Here is a 20621-nt window from a genome sequence, read left to right on the forward strand (position 1 = left end):
AACACAAACTGATTGCAGATATTGATCACATCTACAAAATACCATCACAGCAACACCCAGATTATTGTTTGATAGAATAACTGCAAGTTATAGCTTAGCAAAGTTGATGGATAAAATTAACCATCACAAATGCAGAATAAGTGGGTGAAAGTATGATAACAAACAGGATATTTCCATGGTCTCAAAGTATAATTATTAATTACAAACGGAAAGATAATAACTTCTCATTCGAGAAACCAGGCAGACACCACCTGAACTGAGTGATCAAAATTAACATCACCAGTAACAAGGCACAGTAACTTAACAGCCCCCCCAATATGACACTCTAAGAAAGGCACAGCACCACTTCTGTGGTAGCTTTGGTAAAGTGCAAAGCCTTAATCTAAGCATGGGAAAGCATCAAACAAATGCAGATTGTTAGACATTTTACAAAATAATTGACCAGTATTCTTCAAAAGTTTCAGGGTCACACAAGAAAAAGACTGAGGAACTGTCGCAGATTAGAGGAAACTAGGAAGACATGATAACTAAATGCAGAGGGAGATCCTAGATTGGATCCTGAAACAGAAAGAAGACATTAGTGAGAAAACCAGCAAAATGTAAAGAAGGGCTGTAGATTAGTTACCAATATTATACCAGTGTTAATTTCATGGTTTCAATAATTGTATTAAGGCTATATAAAATGTTAACATTAGGGAAACTGAATGAAGGCTATATGGAAACTATGTACTATTTTTGCAACTTTTCTGAAAGTCTCAAATTATTTTAAAATGAAAAATTTTGGAAAACCCCACCTCCCCATAGATCCCCCTTCCTGCTAAAAGCCTACCCCTCTAAAACCCAAGCTCCTTATTCTGGTCCTCAGGGCCTTTTATGATCTGACTCTGCTGATGTCTCCAGCCTCATCTGCTTTCCCTCATGCTGATCTCCTGACGCATCCTGGGCTTTCCTTCATAGCCATGTTGGGGGTTTAGGCACCAACTCAGACTGGAGTCTCCAGAATCAGGGATATGAGGATAGGGTAAAGAAGAACCAAAGTCCATGCCCTGGATGGGGGCAACCTTGGGAATGGGGTCCCTAGAGTGTCAGGCCAAAGTGGGAATGGGAAATGGCTCACATGGGACATAGGGCAGGAACTACATCCAAGAAGCAGGATTGGCAGCAGTGGTCAGGTGAGCCAGGGCAAGCTCCTGAAGTAGGCATAGTGGGCTGTGCCAGAGAGAGGCAGTGGTTAGAGACACCAAGCTGGTTCCCACAGCTGTGGTCCTGGTCTTTCATACCCTGGGTATTATGCTCTTCCCTCTTCCCAGGCTGCCTGGTTTTTCAGTTTATCTAGTGAACTCCTTTCCACTTGCTAGATCCAGATTATGTCCTAGGCTAGTAATTTGCTTCTGTGGGCTTCCACAGAACTCCTTATATTATTATATGATAGTATATATTATTACATTATGACTCCTTTGGGTCGGGGTTTCTGTCTTATTCATTCCCATAGTTCCAGTTCCTACACAAAGTAGATACTCAGTAAAGATCTGAATGGATGGTTATGTGGGCGGGGCTATGGCTTAGTACATTCAGTAACAGTCACAATGTGATAAACTCTATACAGGCCTTGGGAATACTGAAGTGAATAAATCAAAGTCTCTGCCCTTTGTGGAGCTTCTACTCTAAAGCTGGAGACAGACAATAAATAACTGGACAAATAAAATAATTATTGATTTTAACGAATGCCATGCAGTAAATTACTGATGCAAGAGAAAACAAATTCCAGAATGTTGTCATGATTTTTGTTAGGTGGGCTTACTAGTAAACCTCATATTCTTCTTGGTTACATACAGTTTATAATTCTTTCTACAGTGAACATGATTATTAATTTGTTATTTTTTAATGCCAACTGTCCTATCATTTTCTTATTCTGAGTTCCTAACACAACCTTTTCTCTATAATGATGGAGGTCTGAGAAGATGGAACCCATTGAGTTGAGGTCACACATTGGGCTTGACCCAAGAGATGACCAATGTGGGAGTAGCTGGCACAGGAAAAGAGTGATCAGCTCTACTCAGAGGGATAAGGGAAGACTTCACAGAACAGGAATACTTGATCTTCGGTCTTGAAGGAACAATAGAGTTTAGAGATAAAAATGTGAAAGATAGGGGTGGTCCGAATGTAGTGAGTTATCTCAATTGATTGTACACAGTCAGTTACAGATTGAACTCCTTGTTCTACTACTTTCCCCGCTTCTCACTACTGCACTTGACTAGTTTTAAAAATAAAAAATGTGAAAGACGGAATTGGGCAAGTCATTCCACCTCTTTTAGTTGAAGCCTTTTCATCCATAAAATGGGGACAGTAACATGTCATTCACTGGAGTTGGGGGCCAATTAAATGAGATCTATATGTAGACATCCCAACCCCCAGCAGCAGTGCAGTATCTGGTGCATAGTAGGTAATCAGGAGCTATTTTTGGTTTTAGTATTATATTAGAGTTAAATATGCTGTAATTGTGGCTTTGGAGAAGGTTTTCCCCTTTTCACTGTTCTCATCTTCTCAACAGGCCGAGGATACTGGTTAGTGACTCGGAAAGGTAACCCCAAGAAGCCCAAGGGTGTGATTGGGGCACCAGCTGAAGGTCAGGAAAGCCAGAAGAAGGTTTCTTTTGAGGTTGAGGGGAAGAAGGCATCTCGGCGGGACAACAAAGTGGACCTACCTGGATACATTCTGGACCGGGCTTTTCTGGTGAGAGTAAATGCATCCTGGAGTGGCTGGCAGCATCAGCTGGGGTGGGAGAAAGGGCTTGCCCTGCTTTGGCACAACTATCCCCAACCCACTCCAAACTATTAGAGTGATGTTGGCAAATTGAGTACAGCCAGGTAACAAAGGGACTCAAAACTTTCTTTACATGTAAAGCTTTCTTTACACCCACTATGTGAGACAGCTATTGTCATCCCTTTTATATTGTTGCCATTGGGCAGATAGGAAAACTGAGGCCCTAAGGGGTAATTTTTCTTGGCCAAGGTTCCACAGCTAGTAATTGGCTGGGCCAGGATTAGAACTCTGGTCTACTGACTCCAAAGCCTGTACCTTTATACTATATGAGATAAAAACTCTTAATTGAGTTGGAGAAGCAAAGGAGCAGGTCAGAGGAGCAGTCAATTGAAAATCGCATTCTGACACCTAGTAGGGTAGAGAGATTCCTGCTCTGCTCTGCTATGGGGCAATCTCTCCAGGATCAAGTGGGATTGGGGAGGTCCTATTCTCCCACAGGCTTTGCCTTCTGGCTTTAGTATTTAGCTGAAAGCCAGGGGAGGTGACCAGATATTACCTAGTGCCTGGAGCAGGCTTTATGAAGAAGACTGGAGTGGATGTGTTGGAGCCCAGCCAGGTAATTTCACATCTGCTCTGTGCAATGGCTCAGTGGCTTTGCAAAGGACACATTTTATAAATCAATATTAATGTGTAGTCCAGTTCTCATAGCTCCCTAAGAAGAACTCTCTGGCAGTCTACTTCGTTCCCAGATTCTGCTTGTCATTCCCAAGAGATGAGTGTCTGCATAGATGAGATGCTGAAAGAGAACCTTGTTGGTTTCATCTCATCTCAACAGGGTAGTATAAGCTTTTTTTAGAGTCCTATGGAATTTGTTTCATTAGTATTAATATGTCTGCTTCTCAATGGGGATGAGGAGGACTAAAACAGCAACACTGAGGAGATCAGAAACACTTTCCATAGTGGTCTTCTTTTCCTTCTTTGTTTTCAAATGCATATATATCTCCACATTTAATCAAGATCACTTGTTACTCATGTTGCCACTTTAGATGGCAGAAACAAGAAGGAAGTTTTTCAAAGTAAAATGGTATCCACTCTGCCTACCGAATAGTTCTACTTCAATATTTCACTAGGACCTCATACTGAACTACTGCCCCAAGCCCCCTATTCCAAGTCCCAGAACATACCTCTTTTCCAGAATTTACAATATGGTCTCTATATTAGCACTACTGTGTACCCAGTAACCGAGCCAGTAACCTGGGGTTATCCTTGACACTTATCTCTCCCTCACCATCCCCACCCCCACTTTTACCAAGCACTGGCACTTTTATTAAATGGTTGTCAAATTTATCTTCTCATCTCTACTGCCACCATCCTTGTCTGAGCCACCATCTTCTCTTATTGGACTAATCCAGAAACTTTCTAACTAGTTTGAAACAAGTTGGATGCTTTTATTTCACATAAAAAGAAGGCAGAGGCATTGTTGAAGGTAGGTTAATTTACTGATTTAATGACACCTTCCAAGGTCCAGATTCCTTCCATCTTTCTGCTCTGCCATCTCAGCATGTTGACTTGTCCTCTTGGGCTGATTGCTTTCATTATCCAAGATGGCTGCAGCAATTCTGGTCATCACGCGTAGAAGAAAACATCCAGAGGTAGAGAAGGAATTGTCACTGTCTTATGTCTATTTTTAGAAGTAAGAAAAAGCTTTCCAAAACTATTCCCTCACCCTCAGTCCCAGCAACCAGTGTCTCATTGTCCAGACAGACCTATATCACATGCCCAAATGGTGATTGGTTAGGGGAATAAGACCCAGTGATTGGTTTAAACAGGTCAAGACTTACCCCTTGGAGCTAGGGCTTAAGAACATGTCCACTCAGAGAAATGTGAATAACATTGGTGTTCTTTAACAGGGAAAAAGTAGAGAAGTGGTATTGGGAAGGTAATTAACAATGTCTGGTACATTGTTCTCTTTCCTTCCTATCCTGTCTTCTCATCTACATGATGTACTCTGATACATCTATGTGTATCAGCCATAACAATTTCTACAAAATTACTATCAGCCCCCTGCCAAAAAAAATCTCTGACAGATTTCTATTTCTATTGGTTGTAGGATAAAATCCATGCTCCTTCACAGAGCCAGTGTGGACCTATATGATCTAATGACTGCCTCTCTAATCTTATCTTGTTTTTCATCTTCTTAAAAGAACCTTGCTTCTTCTTGCCTTGGTAGCCTTCACATCTCTACCATCCATTTTCTTGAGACCAGCTTCTATTCAGCTCTTAAGTCTCAGCTGAAATATTATGCTGCCTCAAGTAAATATTTCCTCGTTTTCAGACTGAAGTTAGGACCTCCTGTTATTATCTCTCATAGCACCTTGAATTTCTCCTTTAAAATATTTATCACATTTATAAATACTTGCTTGCTACTTGGTTTCCCATGAGCTTATAAGCTCTACGAAGGTATGGAATGTTTCTGCTTTTTTTTCATTGTCTTCTCAATGCCTAATTCAGAGCCTAAACATAACAGGTATCATAAATAAATGATTAACAGAAAAAAGGAATGAGATTTGACTAAACATAAATAAAAGCTCCAAAGCTGACATTTGCTTCTAACTTTTTCATGATGTGGGGCAATATATGGTAGTCAAAAGAGCATAGCATTTAGTGATTATAGATTTAGATTCAAATCATAGATCTATCAGTTAACTAGAGTGGGACCTTAGGCAAGGCAAATTACCTCTTTTAACCTTGTTTTTCTCATTAAAGAAAGGGAGATAATCTTATTTCAAAGGGTTTAATTAGGATTAGAAGTAAGTTTGTTAATGTATTTAGCACAGTGTATGGCCCAAAGTAGTGCTAGGTAAATAATTTGGTGAGTGAATGGTTGAATAATGAATGAATAAGCAAACACAATTATGACAGCTGTATGAGATTATCCAATAAGAGAAAAACCAAACAAAAATAGATTAGTTAATTAAATTGTGTCAGGGCCTCGAGAGCTGACTCTCTGTCCTCTGTTCCAGCTGAAGCACCACCGTGTAAAGAAGCCATCAGACCTGTGCAACATTAATGTGTGTGGCCTGAGGTTCTCCAAGGTGAGGCCAGCCAGCAAAGATGTGATTGGGATGAGCCAAACCTCAGGTGGCTACTGGCTCTTCTGGTTTGTGTGTTGCACCTTCAGAGCCTCTAGGGACTGGAAATCTGGTCATATGGAAGGAGAATGGCAAAGGTTGTGGGACAGATAAGGACTTACTAGGTAGAAACAATATTCAGACACAAACTCTTGCCGTAAATTTGGTATTGCCCTTGTCTTATTTGAGGTGAATTAAAGGAAATTATCTTATGAAACTGGTTTTGAATTTGCCATATAATTTTTTGGGGGCATAATCCATGTGTAACACTGAGTTCCAATCACAAGAGCCTGCAAGAGAAATCTCTCAGGTTTCAGTGCTAGAAATGATAGTCGTTCTCCTGAGAAGCTGGTTTGTTCTTAACTTACTGGTGCTGTGACTCATGTAATGAATCATGATTCTTTCTTTGCATTGGCTTATAGACAGCTGAGAGCCAAATTTGTGACCTACCATTAGCCAGCGTATATATAGGATATTATAGCATATTTTTGGTTTATAGGTTTCCATGGCATATCAAGTGAGATTGCTCATATAAACCAGTCTCATGGAGTAGGGACTGTGAGCCGCAGGATGGCCAAATTAGTGGTGGAGCAGACTGCTCCCTAACAGGGTCCTACTTCACTTCATTTGGCACTCATATTTTCAGAATTGAGTTACTTGGAGACAGGTTAGCCGTAGAAATTCATTCGTCTTGAGGTGAGAGGCCCTTCATTCTAGGCCAGCACATAGATCGCCAAAGATTGTAATATGTAGTTCACATATAATGGTGAGATGAAGTAGTAGAAGAAGGTTTCAGGGGTCTCTATCAGTGCAACTTTTGAGGGCTACAATATAGCTGGTCAAAGCTCAGTCCTCCCCATTGGGTCCTATCTGTTCTTCCTTCGCTTATTCACTTACCCACCTGCCTACCCACCAAAACATACTGAGGTGGCTCAGACACTGCCCCTGCCCTTCCCAGTGGGGAAGGAGGAGGCCGGGCTCAGATGGTTGTGGAGATATTAATAGATAGGATTAGGTAATATAGTCAATGAGGGAAGCATGAGAGTGCTGAGTATTAGCTCAGAGGATGGGCCACTAACTCAGCCTTACACTCGGAAACACACCCTGGAGAGGGTGATAGCTTAGCTGAGACCCAAGGGTGGAGTGGGTACTTGCTAGCTTTATGGTTAAACCATGAAGGAAAATGTTTATGAAATATCTATTTAATAAAAGATACCATAAACAAAGGTAAAAGATAGGCTGTAGACTGGGAGAAGATATTAGCAATTAATATAACCAAAAAGGATTAGGATTCAGAATACGTAAAGAGCCCCTACAAAACAATAGGAAAAAAAAAACTACCTAGTAGAATAATGGGCAAGAGACATAAATATGTTAATGTACAGAATGGAAACCTGAAAGGCAAATAAATATAGGAAAAAAATATTTAACCTCATAAGTAATCAGGAAAATGTAAATGCAATGCCATTTTACAATCATCAGATTGGCAACAATTGAAGGTTTATAATGCTGTTTGCAAGGATTTAAAGAAATAGGACTTGTCATATATTGCAGATAGGACTGTAAATTGGTTTAACTACTTTGGAGAACAATGTGGCATCATCTGATAAAGCTGAAAGTGTGCATTCCCCACAACTCGATAGGGTATATCATTAGAGAAACTCTTATGATGAGGCATGTAAAAGAATATTCATGGCATCATTGTTGTAATAATGAAAATTTGGAAATAGACATACATCAACTGGGAATGGATAATTTGTAATATATTCAAACAGTGGAACACTATTCAGGAATTAAAATGGATAAACTAGAGGCATATCTATCAACATAAGCAAATTTCAAAAGAGCTACGTGTATCAATACAGGTAAATCTCAAAAACAATGCTGAGTAAAAAGATAGGTTGCAGAATGATATCTACAGTATGATTGCATTTAATGCAAAGTTTTAAAACATGTAAATTAGAACTATAAATGGTTGATAAATACACATATATATATAAGTACAGAACAGGTATGGGAATGATAATCACCAATTCAGGATGCTGTTAGGGGTTTAGGGAGGAATACTGGGAGGGGGATACTGATGGTGGTGGTCCACCCTCTGTAATGTTTTATTTCTTTAAAGAAATTTGAAGTAAAGACAGCAAAATATTCAGATTTATTAAAACTGGATAGTGGTTACATGGGTCTTCAGAGTATTATTCACTATACTTTTCTGTGCATTTGAAATATTTCATAATAGAAAAAAAGAAGCAGAAAGCCCTTACAGCCCTCAACAAGTGGCTGCTCTTGTGCTCAGAAAGTGTCTCATCCCTTTAGGTCTTTGTTCCTCCTGACTGTGGCTCTGGAGCTTCAGCAAGGCTTCCAGACAGAACTAATCTTGTGTTTTTTCTGAAATACCTTCCTACAGGCTAAGGAAAAGGACTTCAAGCATTTTCATTCTGTGGTTTATATCAATGCCTCAGAAAACCTGCTGCCTCTAGGTAAGCTTTTTCTTTCTTGAAACTATCTTGTGCCTCTTGGCCAGCATAGCTACTCATTTAGGATTTGTCTGTCCAGCCATCCATGATTGTCCAGGTGTCTCTGTTTTGGAGTGTAATAGGCTAGGTGCTAGAGATCACACAGACCTCAAGTCCAGCCCAGCGCTAGCACCACCTACTTAGAACATTTCTCTGTGAACTGCTACTTTTCTATCTGTAAATGGGGATAATTCCCTTCTTTCCTTCCTCCTCTTGCATTGTACCTTGCAGGGTCAGTGGAGGTAGGTGCTTAAAAATGTTTTTAAGCCTATAAGTGCTCCTATAGGAGCTAAGAAAGCATAAAGCTTTCTTAGTTATTCAGCAAATCCACAGCGACCCCTGCTGGGTGTTAGGACTATGTGAATGCTTGGCTTTTAGAAATGAGTGCATCCAGTTCCTGCTCTGGCGAGGTGGTGGTTTGTGGGGAGAGATGGACTGAGACACTTAGATCAGGATACGGTGAAAGCAATGATAAAGGGAATCAGGAAATGCTATGCAAGCATGTAAGTGGGACTTCAACCCAGGCCAGAATGTCAGGAGGAACTTCTGAGAAGAGGAACATCTAAGCTGAGACCAAAAAATGAATGGGAGTGTCTCAAGAAGTAGAAGGTAATAAGGAGGTGTTTCAGGCCACTGGAGCAAATGTGAATGGCAGACAGTGCCTGATCAGGGAGCCTGAAGAGGCTTTGTATTAATATGTTTGCAAGAGATGTATATGGGGGAGAGTTGAGACTAGAGAGGTTGGCAGGGACTAGATTATTAAGGACCTTGAGTGATTTCGACTTAATCCTACAGGAAAAAGAGAGCCTTGGAAGGCTTTTAAGTAGAGAAGCTCAGTGGCTGCTGTGAGGAGGTTGGATTATAAGAGAAGAACAGATGGAATCCAGGAAACCTGGTAGATTGTTTTAGTTTTAGCCCTGATGAGGCCCTCAGCCAGGGCTGTGGCAAGAGGGGGTGAAGAGGCTAGAGAGAGAGAGATTCAAGAGGAGGTAGAAATCACAGGACTTGGTAACTGTTGGGGATGTGTGGAGAGGGAGGAACCAAGGGGATTCACTGAGACAGAGTGCACTAGAGGAGGGGCAGGTCGGAGGGGAAATAGGATGAGTCGGTTTTGTTGTATCGAGTTTGAGGGGTGTTTTTAAAGAAGCATATGGTGAGGTACCTGCTCATTAGGAGATAGTGTGGTCTGTCAGGACCTTGGGCTTGAAATACAAAGGCCAATAGGTATATGAGAAATACCCAACCTCACTGATAATTAAAATAGCATCAGGATATTATTTTCTGCCTATCAAATATTGACAAAAATGAAAGGACTGATGACAGGCAGCATTGGTAGGGAAATGAATACCCTTGCATTCAACTAGAGGAAGTATAATGAATTGGTACAACATCTTTGAGGTAATTTGGCAATGTCTCTTAAAACTTAAAATAGTCATTGCCTGTAGTTACACTTCCAGGAATTTATTCTATAGAAACACTTATACAAGGGTGTTCATCGTAAACATCCTGAAATACCCACAAAGTGATCTTTTTATTAGGCTCTACTGAACATTCTGACTCACAAGACTATCATGGGATACACTCAACACCAGGTTCACTTAGAAGGCTCCAAGTAATTCCACACAGTATCCTCGTAGAACAGCTTCAGGAGTTTCTCTTCAGTGTAGTTCTCACAGCCATCCATGAGCCATTCTCTGTGTCCCCTAAGCCCTAGTATCAGCTCAGGTGCAAGACTGTCATTTGGGTAAATGCAAGAGCCACCCTGGCTTAGAAACCTCATTCTCCACAGGAGCCGATAGCCATTGTAACACTTCATAGGCATAGCTTCCAGATTTCCTGCAAAGGGCATAGCTAATTATAGGAGTCTCAGCACCCAGGGAAGGCCAAAGTTGTGGTACCCACTTCAGGTGTTTGTAATTCATTTATAGTTTCTCATAGCCCAGATGCAGTTTGCCAACCTGGGGTCATTTTTACCACAAGTGATATTGCCTAGCAACATAGTTACCACACCATTCGTTTCAGGTTACCAGGGGAACAGGGCTAGAAAATCCAAGGTCCAGTTCTCATGCAGAGGGGGAATAGTTTTTTTACCTTTTATCCATATAACTTAAAGACTATTAATAGGAGAATTGATAAGTAAACTTATGTATGTCTGTACTATAGAACATAATTAAGACATTAAGCAGATCTATATGTTTTGACCTGGAACAATGTTTAAGTCATACTGTTAAGGGAAAAAAGGAAGTTACAGTACTGTATGTATGTATATACAGTATGTATAGTATGATTCCATTTTTATAAAAAGGGGTGTGTATTTTAGTATATACATAAGAAAAAATCAAGTGCTATACATGAATCTTCTAATAGTTATCTCTGAGTGTTGGTATTAAAGGGAACTTTTATTTTTCTGTGATGTTTGACTATTTTTGGTAGACATGTTGAACTTTTGTAATTGGGAATAATAAAGAATCTTTAAAATGGGCTTTGCAGTTCAGCAGGCTTAGATTCAATTCTTGGCTCTTCCACTCACCAGCAATTGCATTTCTAGAAAATCAGCCTGGCTGAGTCTCAGTTTTCTCAGCCACAGAATGGAAGTAGTAATCCATGTTTTTCAGGTTGTTTAGAGATTTAGAGGCCATGTATGTGAAGCACCTTACACTATCTGGCCTAACCCAGTGGGAACCCAGTAAGTGGTCATTATTAATGTCTTTCTCTTAATCCTTTACAAGATGCAGATTCTTTTTCCTCCCCATCTAGAGGCATTTCACACGTTTCCAGCCTTAAAGGAACTGGAGCTCGCATTTAATGGCATCAAAACAATCTATGTCAAATATGGAGACTTTAAGTTATTGGAAGTAAGTTGGAGGTAGGGAGTTTTTGGTGCCTACCCGTTCCCCTGTATGAAATGGATGTAGAGTTCTCTACTGATTATAACTGTTGGGAAGGGGCTCTCTGGGCCTTTACAGTGAGGCCCTTACTTCACTGCTGGCCTCCAGGGGGGTGGTAGTAGTGGTGGTGATGGTGGGAGTGGGGGTAGTGGTGGTGCTGGTGATGGAAGTAGTGATGATGGTAGCCGTGGCAGCAAATAGTTGATACCTGTAGCAATGGTGCACGGTCCTGGAAAATAAATGCCAAAGGTCATGTTCAAGGGAGTCTGTGCAGAAAAGTAAAGTTAAACAGAGAATTATATAGGAGGGAGAGTTTGAGGGGAGATCTGGATCCAGTGAGGGTTGAAGAGCCATGGAGGTTAAAAGATAGGTGCAGCAGATTGGACCAGCTGAAGTAGAGACATTATGGACTGATTCCAGAGACTCATCCAGGTCTGAGTGAGCTGGATCAGTCCCAGAGACTGGGATAGAGCAGTCTATAGGCCTCAGTCCATAGGCCCAGAGAGGAGTATGAAATAATATAGTGCTCCTGTGAATTCAACATCAGACTCTTGACATTTGTACATTCACAGCTGTTCTCCAAACCCCAGATTAGAAAATACAGAAAATTTTGTTTGCACTGTTGGCTTTCTCTTAAATTAAATTTCCCATAGTCATGCATTTTCCGTGCATTTCCTCATACTTCAAGTTTATTACCTCTTCAGCTTTCATGAAGACTTGGGGACCACTTTTCACAAAGGAAGAAAGCTTTTTTCATTACCTGAGAGTTGCTGTGCACGTGGAGAGTAGAGGAGGAGCCAGGTGTGGAGCTGAGCATTTGGCCAAGCTCACTGACTGAATAATGGATTCTTCCTCGCATGCTGTCCTTGTATTGTAGTAGAAGTATTTCAGATTCAAGCCTCAGCAAAATGTCTGCATGTTGTGAGCCGTAGGGTCAACACCAAAGAGTTGGTAACTTAAATGATTTAATCTGCAAACATCCGGGGTTATCCATTCTTCACAAAAAGCCTCACTTAAGCTGGTCTTGTCAGAGATGGAAAACTTCCACAAGGGTGAATTTTTCAGAGACTTATGCCAAATTTCTAAAACTTATGCCAACATTTTAAAAGGTTTTAACCTCTTGGGTTGGCCATCTTCCTAATATAGATTATTATGTCCTTGCATTTTTAAAGCATACTATACTGAATATAATGGAACCTTCTTGCTGTGGTTTCAAGTCATATTGAAGACAACAGTGATTTACATGATTTGGGACAAGAGTGGTCCTCAGACTTGTCCAGAAAGCTCTTGAAAGTACAATAAAATAGAAAATAAATTTCCAACAACTGAGGCAATTTTGTGCTATGTTAAAACATTTTATGGTAGATTTTAGTATAGACAATGGGAGACAGGGTCCAAATGCACTAGAGATGCAGAGAGCCATTTCCCTGACCTCCAGGCCTAGAACCTTCTTAAGAACTTCCATTTATGTGTTCTTTTACTTTTTTAAAAACGAGTCATTGAGCTGCTGTGTTTTGCATTGTGGCACGCATCTTGTCTTCTTCACCCCTCCCTTCTTCAAACCCCTATTTCAAGTGCCAGTGGGCCATAGGGAAGGGGCCACTACTACAGGCTGTGACCCCACAGCTGACTAGCTTGGATCTAATGGTTGATCATTACTGACTTTTTGGAGGCCCTACTTTATAGTTTGAAAGCATGATGAAAATTATGTATCTAGCAGACCCAGCCTTACCCAAGGGAATATTTATATAAGAGAGCGGATCACATTTAAGGTGCAGAATATAAATGAAAACAGGAAATCTCCTGACCAGTCATTTGTTTTCATCTCTGTGATTTGCAAGCCCTCCCTAAGAAAAAGGATAAACCTGTCAAATATCCTGAATTTGCAGTTCACAGTAATGAATACTTTGATGTGTAATAAAACTTAATGTGACTCAGCAGATATAGTAGGCAGTTCAGGAATCTTCTATTCTTGTTTGCCAAAAAGGCTGCCCCAGGGGGAAAAGGCCAGAGTAGAATTCTTCAGGAGTCAATTTAGAAAAACTTAACTTTGCCACGATTTGTGATTCACTACTTACAGATCTGAAAAAGATTCAGTTAGAGCCCTGCCCTGGTAGTCAGGAGACCCTGTTTCTGGTCTTGGTTCTGCCAGTTCTTTGCCATGGCCAAGTAACTTACCCCCTCTGGGACTTAACTTTCCCCCTCTGTAAATTCTCGGCCAGCTATGAAATTCTGTGACCTGAGATTCTATGGCTATAAGTTTCTTTGAGCTGCACTTAATTCTGTGTAAAGCAAATTTGGATCCAACATTAAATAGCCAAAGTAGCTGGAATAGGGGTCTGCAAACTTTTTCTGCACAAGGGGCTAGAGAGTAAATATTTTAGGCTTTGTGGTTCATATGATTATAACTAGTCATAATTGTCATAACTAGTCAGCTCTGCTGTTATATAAGGAAAATGGCCATAGACAATATGTAAACAAGCGAGCATGGCTGTGTTCCAATAAAATTTTATTTACAGTGCTGAAGTCATAAATAAAGTCACATAATTTCCACATGTAATACACTATTATTCTTCTTTTGATTCTTTTCAACCATTTAAAAATGTAAACATCATTCTTAGCTCATGGGTTACCCAAAATAGCAGGCAGGGTTTGGCTCTCAGGCCTTAGTTGACCAATTCCTGAGCTAGAACACTGATGAAACAGCTTAGTATGGTTGGAATGGAGACAGAGAGACACAGTAGAGTGTAGTGATATGTGAGCCTGGAGAGGTAGTGGAAAAGAGACTGGAGAACCCTGGAAACCTTCCTAAGGAGTTTAAACCTTATCTTATGGATGGATAATAGGGAGCCATTGAAGGGTTTTAGGCTGAGGAGTGGTAGGGTCAGAGCTGGCTGCTCTATAAAGAATGGATCGGAGGGAACAAATGTGAATGATGTTAAGAAGGTAGATAGAATCCACAGGTCTTTCTATGAATGTCTTCCTATGGACTGTCTACATATGAGTTTGAGGGAGAGAATTTTCTCCACCTTTACCTGTGCTTATCTGAGGCAGCTTTCCAGGCCTTCCTGCTGTAGGCTTCTCTCTTTGCTTCAGCCAAGTGGGATGGCCCCATTGTGTGAACCCTCAAACCTTGAAATTTGCTGATGGTGGCATCAGCTTGGCACTCCTGTGGTGCCTGGTACCTTTCATGGTCTGGCCAGTCTTATCAAGTCCTCTTATACCATGGGCTTCAGTCATACCCAAACCATTTACGGTTCTCCTGCCTCCTGCCTTCTATGTATGACACTTACTTCCCTGAATTTCTCCTTGCCCTTAACAATGTGGTGAATACTTCCTAGTCTCTGAGGACAGCTCAGATGTTACCTGCTCTGTGAAACCTATCTTGATCCCCTGGTAGACCTGACCATTCTCTCCTTTGTGCCCCCATTGGTCTGTCTTCAGACATCTTTCCCAGCAGCATTGCCACCTAACAGACGTATGTCTGTATCTTCCTGCCTCGGTAGGCTGGAGACTCCCACAGGGCAGGGACTGGTACAAAGTAAGCCTTCAGTGTAGGGTTGATGAATGAAAGGATGATGATGATGATGACAGCCAACACTAATTAAGCATTTGTTGTGTACCAGACTCTAGGCTAAAGGCTTTATCTACATAAGAACCACTTATTTCCACTTTATAGATAAGGAAGCTTAGATTAAGTAATTTGTGCAAGATTGCACAGTTAGCCAGGACTTAAGCCCAGATCTGCAGAGCCCATCAATTAATTACTACAGCAGAATCAGACCAAACCCAGTCCTTCTCTGATGGTAACCTGCAGTGTGTATATGTCTGACTGACTTTGTAACACTGATGTGGCTGACCAGAGACATTGCTCCTGCACTAGTTGGATAAGATGCTGAAACTGACCCTATTCAAAAGGCTTCAATGTAGTGGGGCGGGGGGTGGTTGCAGAGAAGCACACAGCAAGTTAGAGTGGAGGGAAGAGAGCCAACTGGTATGTAAGAGCTAAAGCAAGTATCTACAGAGGCTTAAGAGAGAGAGCACAAAGATTGGGCAGATGTCATTTATCCCAGTTGCCTTTGTCTTTTCAGAGAGAAACACAGTTTCCTGGCAGGCACCTTGACCCCAGTCAACTGTCTCATGAATCCAGGTGGCCAGTTAGAAGGTGGTTGATGATAGGGTGATAATGTTGGGTCATTGTCCTCATAGGCCAGTTCATTTCAGCTAATTTTTTGTGTGCACCTACTTTGTGCCAGGTCTTATGCTAGATTACAAGGATATGGTATTACAGTGGTATGGCTCTTGATCTCAAAGGGTTATGATCTAGTCCATCACTGTGTGCCAGACACTATGCTAGGCACATCAATACACCAATATCTCTGTTCCTCAGACATGCATTTAGCTATCTCAGATAGCTGGCAAACCTTGATAAGTACCCTGAGAACAGTTTAGATAAAGCATTCAAAGTCAGGGGAAGGAGAGAGTCCATCTGGTTGGGAAATTAGGAAAGGTTTTATAAGTAGACACCTTTTGAGCTGGCCTTTTGGGGCTCGGATTCGGATATATGGAAGAAGGACATTCCTGTTTGAGTGAAAAGCACAAGCAAAGTTCTATAGGTAGCATGGGGAGGAGTCAGTTTATTGCAGTGGCAGCTAAAGCTGGAAAATAGGTTGGGAACTGACTCTATTAACCTTGACTGTTAATCCAGAGAGTCAGGAGGGTTTTATCCTGTGGGTGATGGGGCAACCTGGAAAGTTAGAAAAAAAAGTAGCTAGCTCCCAGTTCATGTACGAGCATCATTGTCACATGTAGTGTTTCTGTTCCCCATCTTTTATCTTTGCATGGTAGTTCTTGGACCTTTCCTTCAACAGCCTGACTGCAGAGGCCATCTGTGATCTGGGGATTCTGCCACACCTCCGTGTCCTGCTCCTCACAGGCAATGGGCTCACCTCCCTGCCACCCAATTTGGCTGTCACAGAGCAGTAAGTTCTACTTCCTGGTGTCTGTCCTGTGTGTTCCCTCAGGAGCCTTTGTCTATACACAAGTATCCAAAGAAATAGTCCAAAGCAGCTTGGAAATGCCATAAGGACAGGCTGTCAGTGCTCAAAGCAGGGAGAATGCTGTCTGCTGAGGCTCCCAGGAAAAACCTCAGTTGGGTGCACCAGTTTTCCTGGGTGCTGTAGGAAGAGATGCAGGTATTTGGCAAGCTACTTTTCCTGCCTCTGATTGGTCATTTGTAAATTGTGGATATTGCTCTTGCCGGATGATTCCCTTGATGAGCTCTCTGCTTCAGCTCAGTAAGTCTATTTACTGGTCTCTAAATAAGCTTTGTACATTGCCTGTCTTCACCTTTGCTAAGGCCATTCCTTCTTGCCAGGATATACTGGTCCTTCCTCTATTATTAATAATAACACATAGGTAGTGGCAGATGCTATTCTCAGCACTTTATATATGTTAACTCATTTAATCCTCACAGCAGCTCTGTGAGGTAGGTGTCCTACTATTATCCCCATTTTTTAAATGAGAAAATTGAGGTACAGACAGGTTAAGTAACTTGCCCAAAGTTATAAAGCTGAAGCAGAGGGCTCATGAAGGGGATTTGTCTACAATAAGAAGAGAAGGGCCAGGCATGGTGGCTCACATCTGTAATCCTAGCACTTCGGAGGCCAAAGCTGGAGAATTCCTTGAGGCCAGGACCTCAGTACCAGCCTGGGCAACATAGTGAGACCCCATATCTACAAAAAATTTAAAAATCTTCTAGGCATGGTAGCGCATGCCTGTAGTTCTAGCTACTTGGGAGGCTGAGGCAGGAGGATTGCTTGAGCCCAGGAGTTGGACATTGCAGTGAGCTCTGATCATGCCACTGCACTCCAGTCTGGGTGACAGAGCAAGACCCTGTCTCCAGGAAAAAAAAAAAACCCACAATACAATAAGAAGAGAACATAATGGTCAGTGACAGAGCTAGGATTTGAACCAAGTCCATCTGATTCCAGATACCACACTCATGATTATTATATTTTCTTCTTATGTAGATTCTGTACATTTTTCAAGGCCCAGCTCAGACCCTCTTCCTTTCCCTACCAGACACCTTCTCTGACTGCTTTAGCCTATGCCTCTTCCTCCTTTCTGTAAGCATCAGTTGAATTTAATGTTTCCCCAGTTAGTACTTAGCATATTCTGTGGTGACTTCTGTCTCATAACTATATATGTATCTTTATGATAGTTAGTTAAATGGATGATATATATACTCTCCCCAAGCAGATTGTGAGCTCTTTGAGGGCTGGGGCTCTGACTTACTCATCTCTGATCTGTAGCACCTAGATGAGGACCCAGTGCTTTGCACACAGTAGGCATTCAGTGAATGTTAACCAACTTAGCGATGGTTACGGTGCTAATGTTTATTTTGATGATGGCAGATATGATAGAAATTATAGTGATGATGGTGGTCGGTTAGTTGCTCAAGGGGTTTGGGATAATAGTGGTCATTAGAGGGTTCATTAGGGTTCTTTTGTTCACAAGTAAGAGAAGTCCAATTCAAACTAGCTTAAACAAAAAGGGAATTTATTGGTTCATGTATCTGAAAAATTCCAGGATGAATTCATTTAGCTGGACATAGGTGCACGGGATGTTGCCAGGGTTCTATGTTCATCTCTGTTTCTTAAGCATGTGTGCAACTTCTGTCACTCTCTGTATCACTTGCTCTGTCATGCACGTGCATATATCTTTGTTTTCCTTGGTGTTGGCTTAATTCTCAGGCAGGCTTTCTTCACAAGACTTGTCAGTCAGGCTCTAGTCAGGAATACAAAAACCATTCAAGGTATTGCAAATAGATGGGGTTTATTTATTTATTTATGCATTCATTCATTCTTAGGGGGAAGATATAATAGTTGGTATTTTATTATGGAAAATTTTGAACACATAGATAAAGTTAATAGTAAAATGAATTTCCATGTACCAGTCACGCAGTGATTATCACCTAACAATGATCAGGTTATAGCCAGTCCTATTTCATCTATGCCCCCACCACCCTCTATCCTAGATTATTCTTAAGAAAAATAGGCCGGGCGTGGTGGCTCACGCCTGTAATCCTAGCACTCTGGGAGGCCGAGGCGGGCGGATCGCTGGAGCTCAGGAGTTGGAGACCAGTCTGAGCAAGAGCAAGACCCCATCTCTACTAAAAATAGAAACAAATTATCTGGCCAACTAAAAATATATATAGAAAAAATTAGCCAGGCATGGTGGTGCATGCCTGTAGTCCCAGCTACTCGGGAGGCTGAGGCAGTAGGATTGCTTGAGCCCAGGAGTTTGAGGTTGTTGTGAGCTAGGCTGACACCACGGCACTCACTCTAGGCCCGGCAACACAGCGAGACTCTGTCTCAAAAAAAAAAAAAGAAAGAAAAATCTCAGATATCCTAGCCATAAATGATTCTGGAAGATTCATATAATTTTGTCTATAAATATTCCAGTATGTACTGCTAAAAGATAAGGACTCTTTTAAAAATCATACCTAGAGAAACTTTGTTTCACCTAAAACATCACCAACAATAAATGGAGGGAATTTGTTACATAGCTATTAAAAAGGCTGGAAGAGCAAAATGGAAAAGGAGGGGTATGGAAAGAAAAAAAAGAAGGGTTGATATCCAGAGATCAGAAGCTGCCAACTCTGTGGGACTGAAGCTCACAAGACTATACGTGCTGCTGTGCTTTTAGAGAAGTTGTTGCTATAGTTTTAGACCTGCCGAAGATGTGTTGCTTCAACCAGGGCTGGAACCTCTGCCAGCAGTCACCACTGTCAGTACTGCCATTACTGCTGCACTATTGCTGCTGCTGCTGCTAACAGAAATGCTATTAGAAACTACACAAGAGAGTTGCTTCTCCCCAGGCTCTGGCTTTCCAGTTTCCCACCAGTCCCTTGCCTTGGCAGTATCTAACTGGAAGACAGTTGGAAAGGCAGTCTGGGAAGTGTAGGTAAGGGGTGGCTCCAGCGCCCTACTATACATAGCAGAGCACAAAGGAGAGGCGTGAAGGCTAAGAGCAAATAGGCAGACAGCTGGCACCATCAAACGTTTGAAACCCCACTGTCTACTCTCCTCCTCCTCTCCATATTTAAGTTTCATACAACAATAGCAACTACAACATGCTTTCACCTAACACGAAGGAACTTTTCCTCTTAGACTGAAGATACTTTCACCAGCCTCAGAAAAGGGATGAGACATAGTTCCATCAGTTACTGGACCCATCTCTGGGTGATATTTTCTCTCCTAAAGAAATTTCTAGGTATTTTATAGCTTAAAAACTAAGTTGTAAAGTCAATCACCACTAGCAGTTTATGCATACAACATGCCTGCACACACATGCACCTGCACACACACAAGGAAGGAGAAAATATACATAGTTGCTACAATCATTTTCTTAACTGGTCAGGAGGCCATAGTGGATATTTATAAATCTTTTTTCCATCATCCATTTAATGTTCCTTTGTCCTCATCCAGCACTTTGGCTGGTTGGGGTTCTTTAACTGGTGTGGTATCCTAAACCTTCAGTCCTGAAGGGTCTGAGTCCTTAAAGGTCCTGCTTTTATCAGGTTGCTGTAGTCTTCCATTAACTTTTACTAAAAGATAATGGAACTTCTAAGAGGAGCACCAGATAATTCTCTGGATCCCAAAGATACTCTTTTTTGTCTTCAAGGTATAGCAGCAATTATATTTACTTTTGATAAACAGTATCAGTTACCCAGCCAATAGATTAAACCCCCCTCTGCCTGCATATTGGTTCAGTGGAATGAGAAACCTAAGTAGCTGGCCAGTAGGAACGTCAATTTCTAGTTCAGTGGAAGTATTCTTATGTCCCCTGGTATAAGTACTTCCTTGGGAACTAAGACCTCTAAATCAGAGGTTCCCAAAGTAGTAGGAATGAGAAGCAAAAATTCTGCAAGTGGATTATTAGATATACTTGTAAGAGAAGCTACACTCATTTTCATTCATTAATTCCTAGGTCTTTATGTAATGGTTGTGAGAAAAACAGTATCAATATTGGTTGCTGGCTTATGTGATACCCCATGCTATAAGTTAGGACCCCAACTTCCCCAACTATACCTAGCATAGTAAATAAATCATCAAAGACTATTTCATCAGAGAATCCTGGGAAGATGGTAGAGTAGGAAGCACCAAGAATCTGTCTCCTCACCTAGACAACAATTTCATTGGCAGGATCTGATGTAACAATTTTGAAACTCTAGACTAGAGTCTGTTGAAAATTTGCATCTTTCAGGGGGAGGCTTAGACCAGACTGTAGTTAATCTCAATCAGTTTCAGCCCTTA

The 20621-nt window shown here is 41.3% G+C and overlaps 1 protein-coding gene across 1 annotated transcript in view; it reads left to right on the plus strand.

Moving 5' to 3' along the window:
• The window catches only part of XRRA1 (X-ray radiation resistance associated 1), a 69725-nt gene that overhangs the window by 9804 nt on the left and 39300 nt on the right, over positions 1-20621 (plus strand). Inside the window, exons 4-8 of the mRNA XM_045555473.1 lie at positions 2552-2733; positions 5787-5858; positions 8305-8377; positions 11171-11268; positions 16150-16283. Of these exons, the coding sequence (XP_045411429.1) occupies positions 2552-2733; positions 5787-5858; positions 8305-8377; positions 11171-11268; positions 16150-16283 (559 nt within the window). The remainder of the gene's footprint in view (positions 1-2551; positions 2734-5786; positions 5859-8304; positions 8378-11170; positions 11269-16149; positions 16284-20621) is intronic.

This window comes from Lemur catta, chromosome 7 (assembly GCF_020740605.2).
Source record: "Lemur catta isolate mLemCat1 chromosome 7, mLemCat1.pri, whole genome shotgun sequence".
Lineage (NCBI taxonomy): Eukaryota > Metazoa > Chordata > Mammalia > Primates > Lemuridae > Lemur > Lemur catta.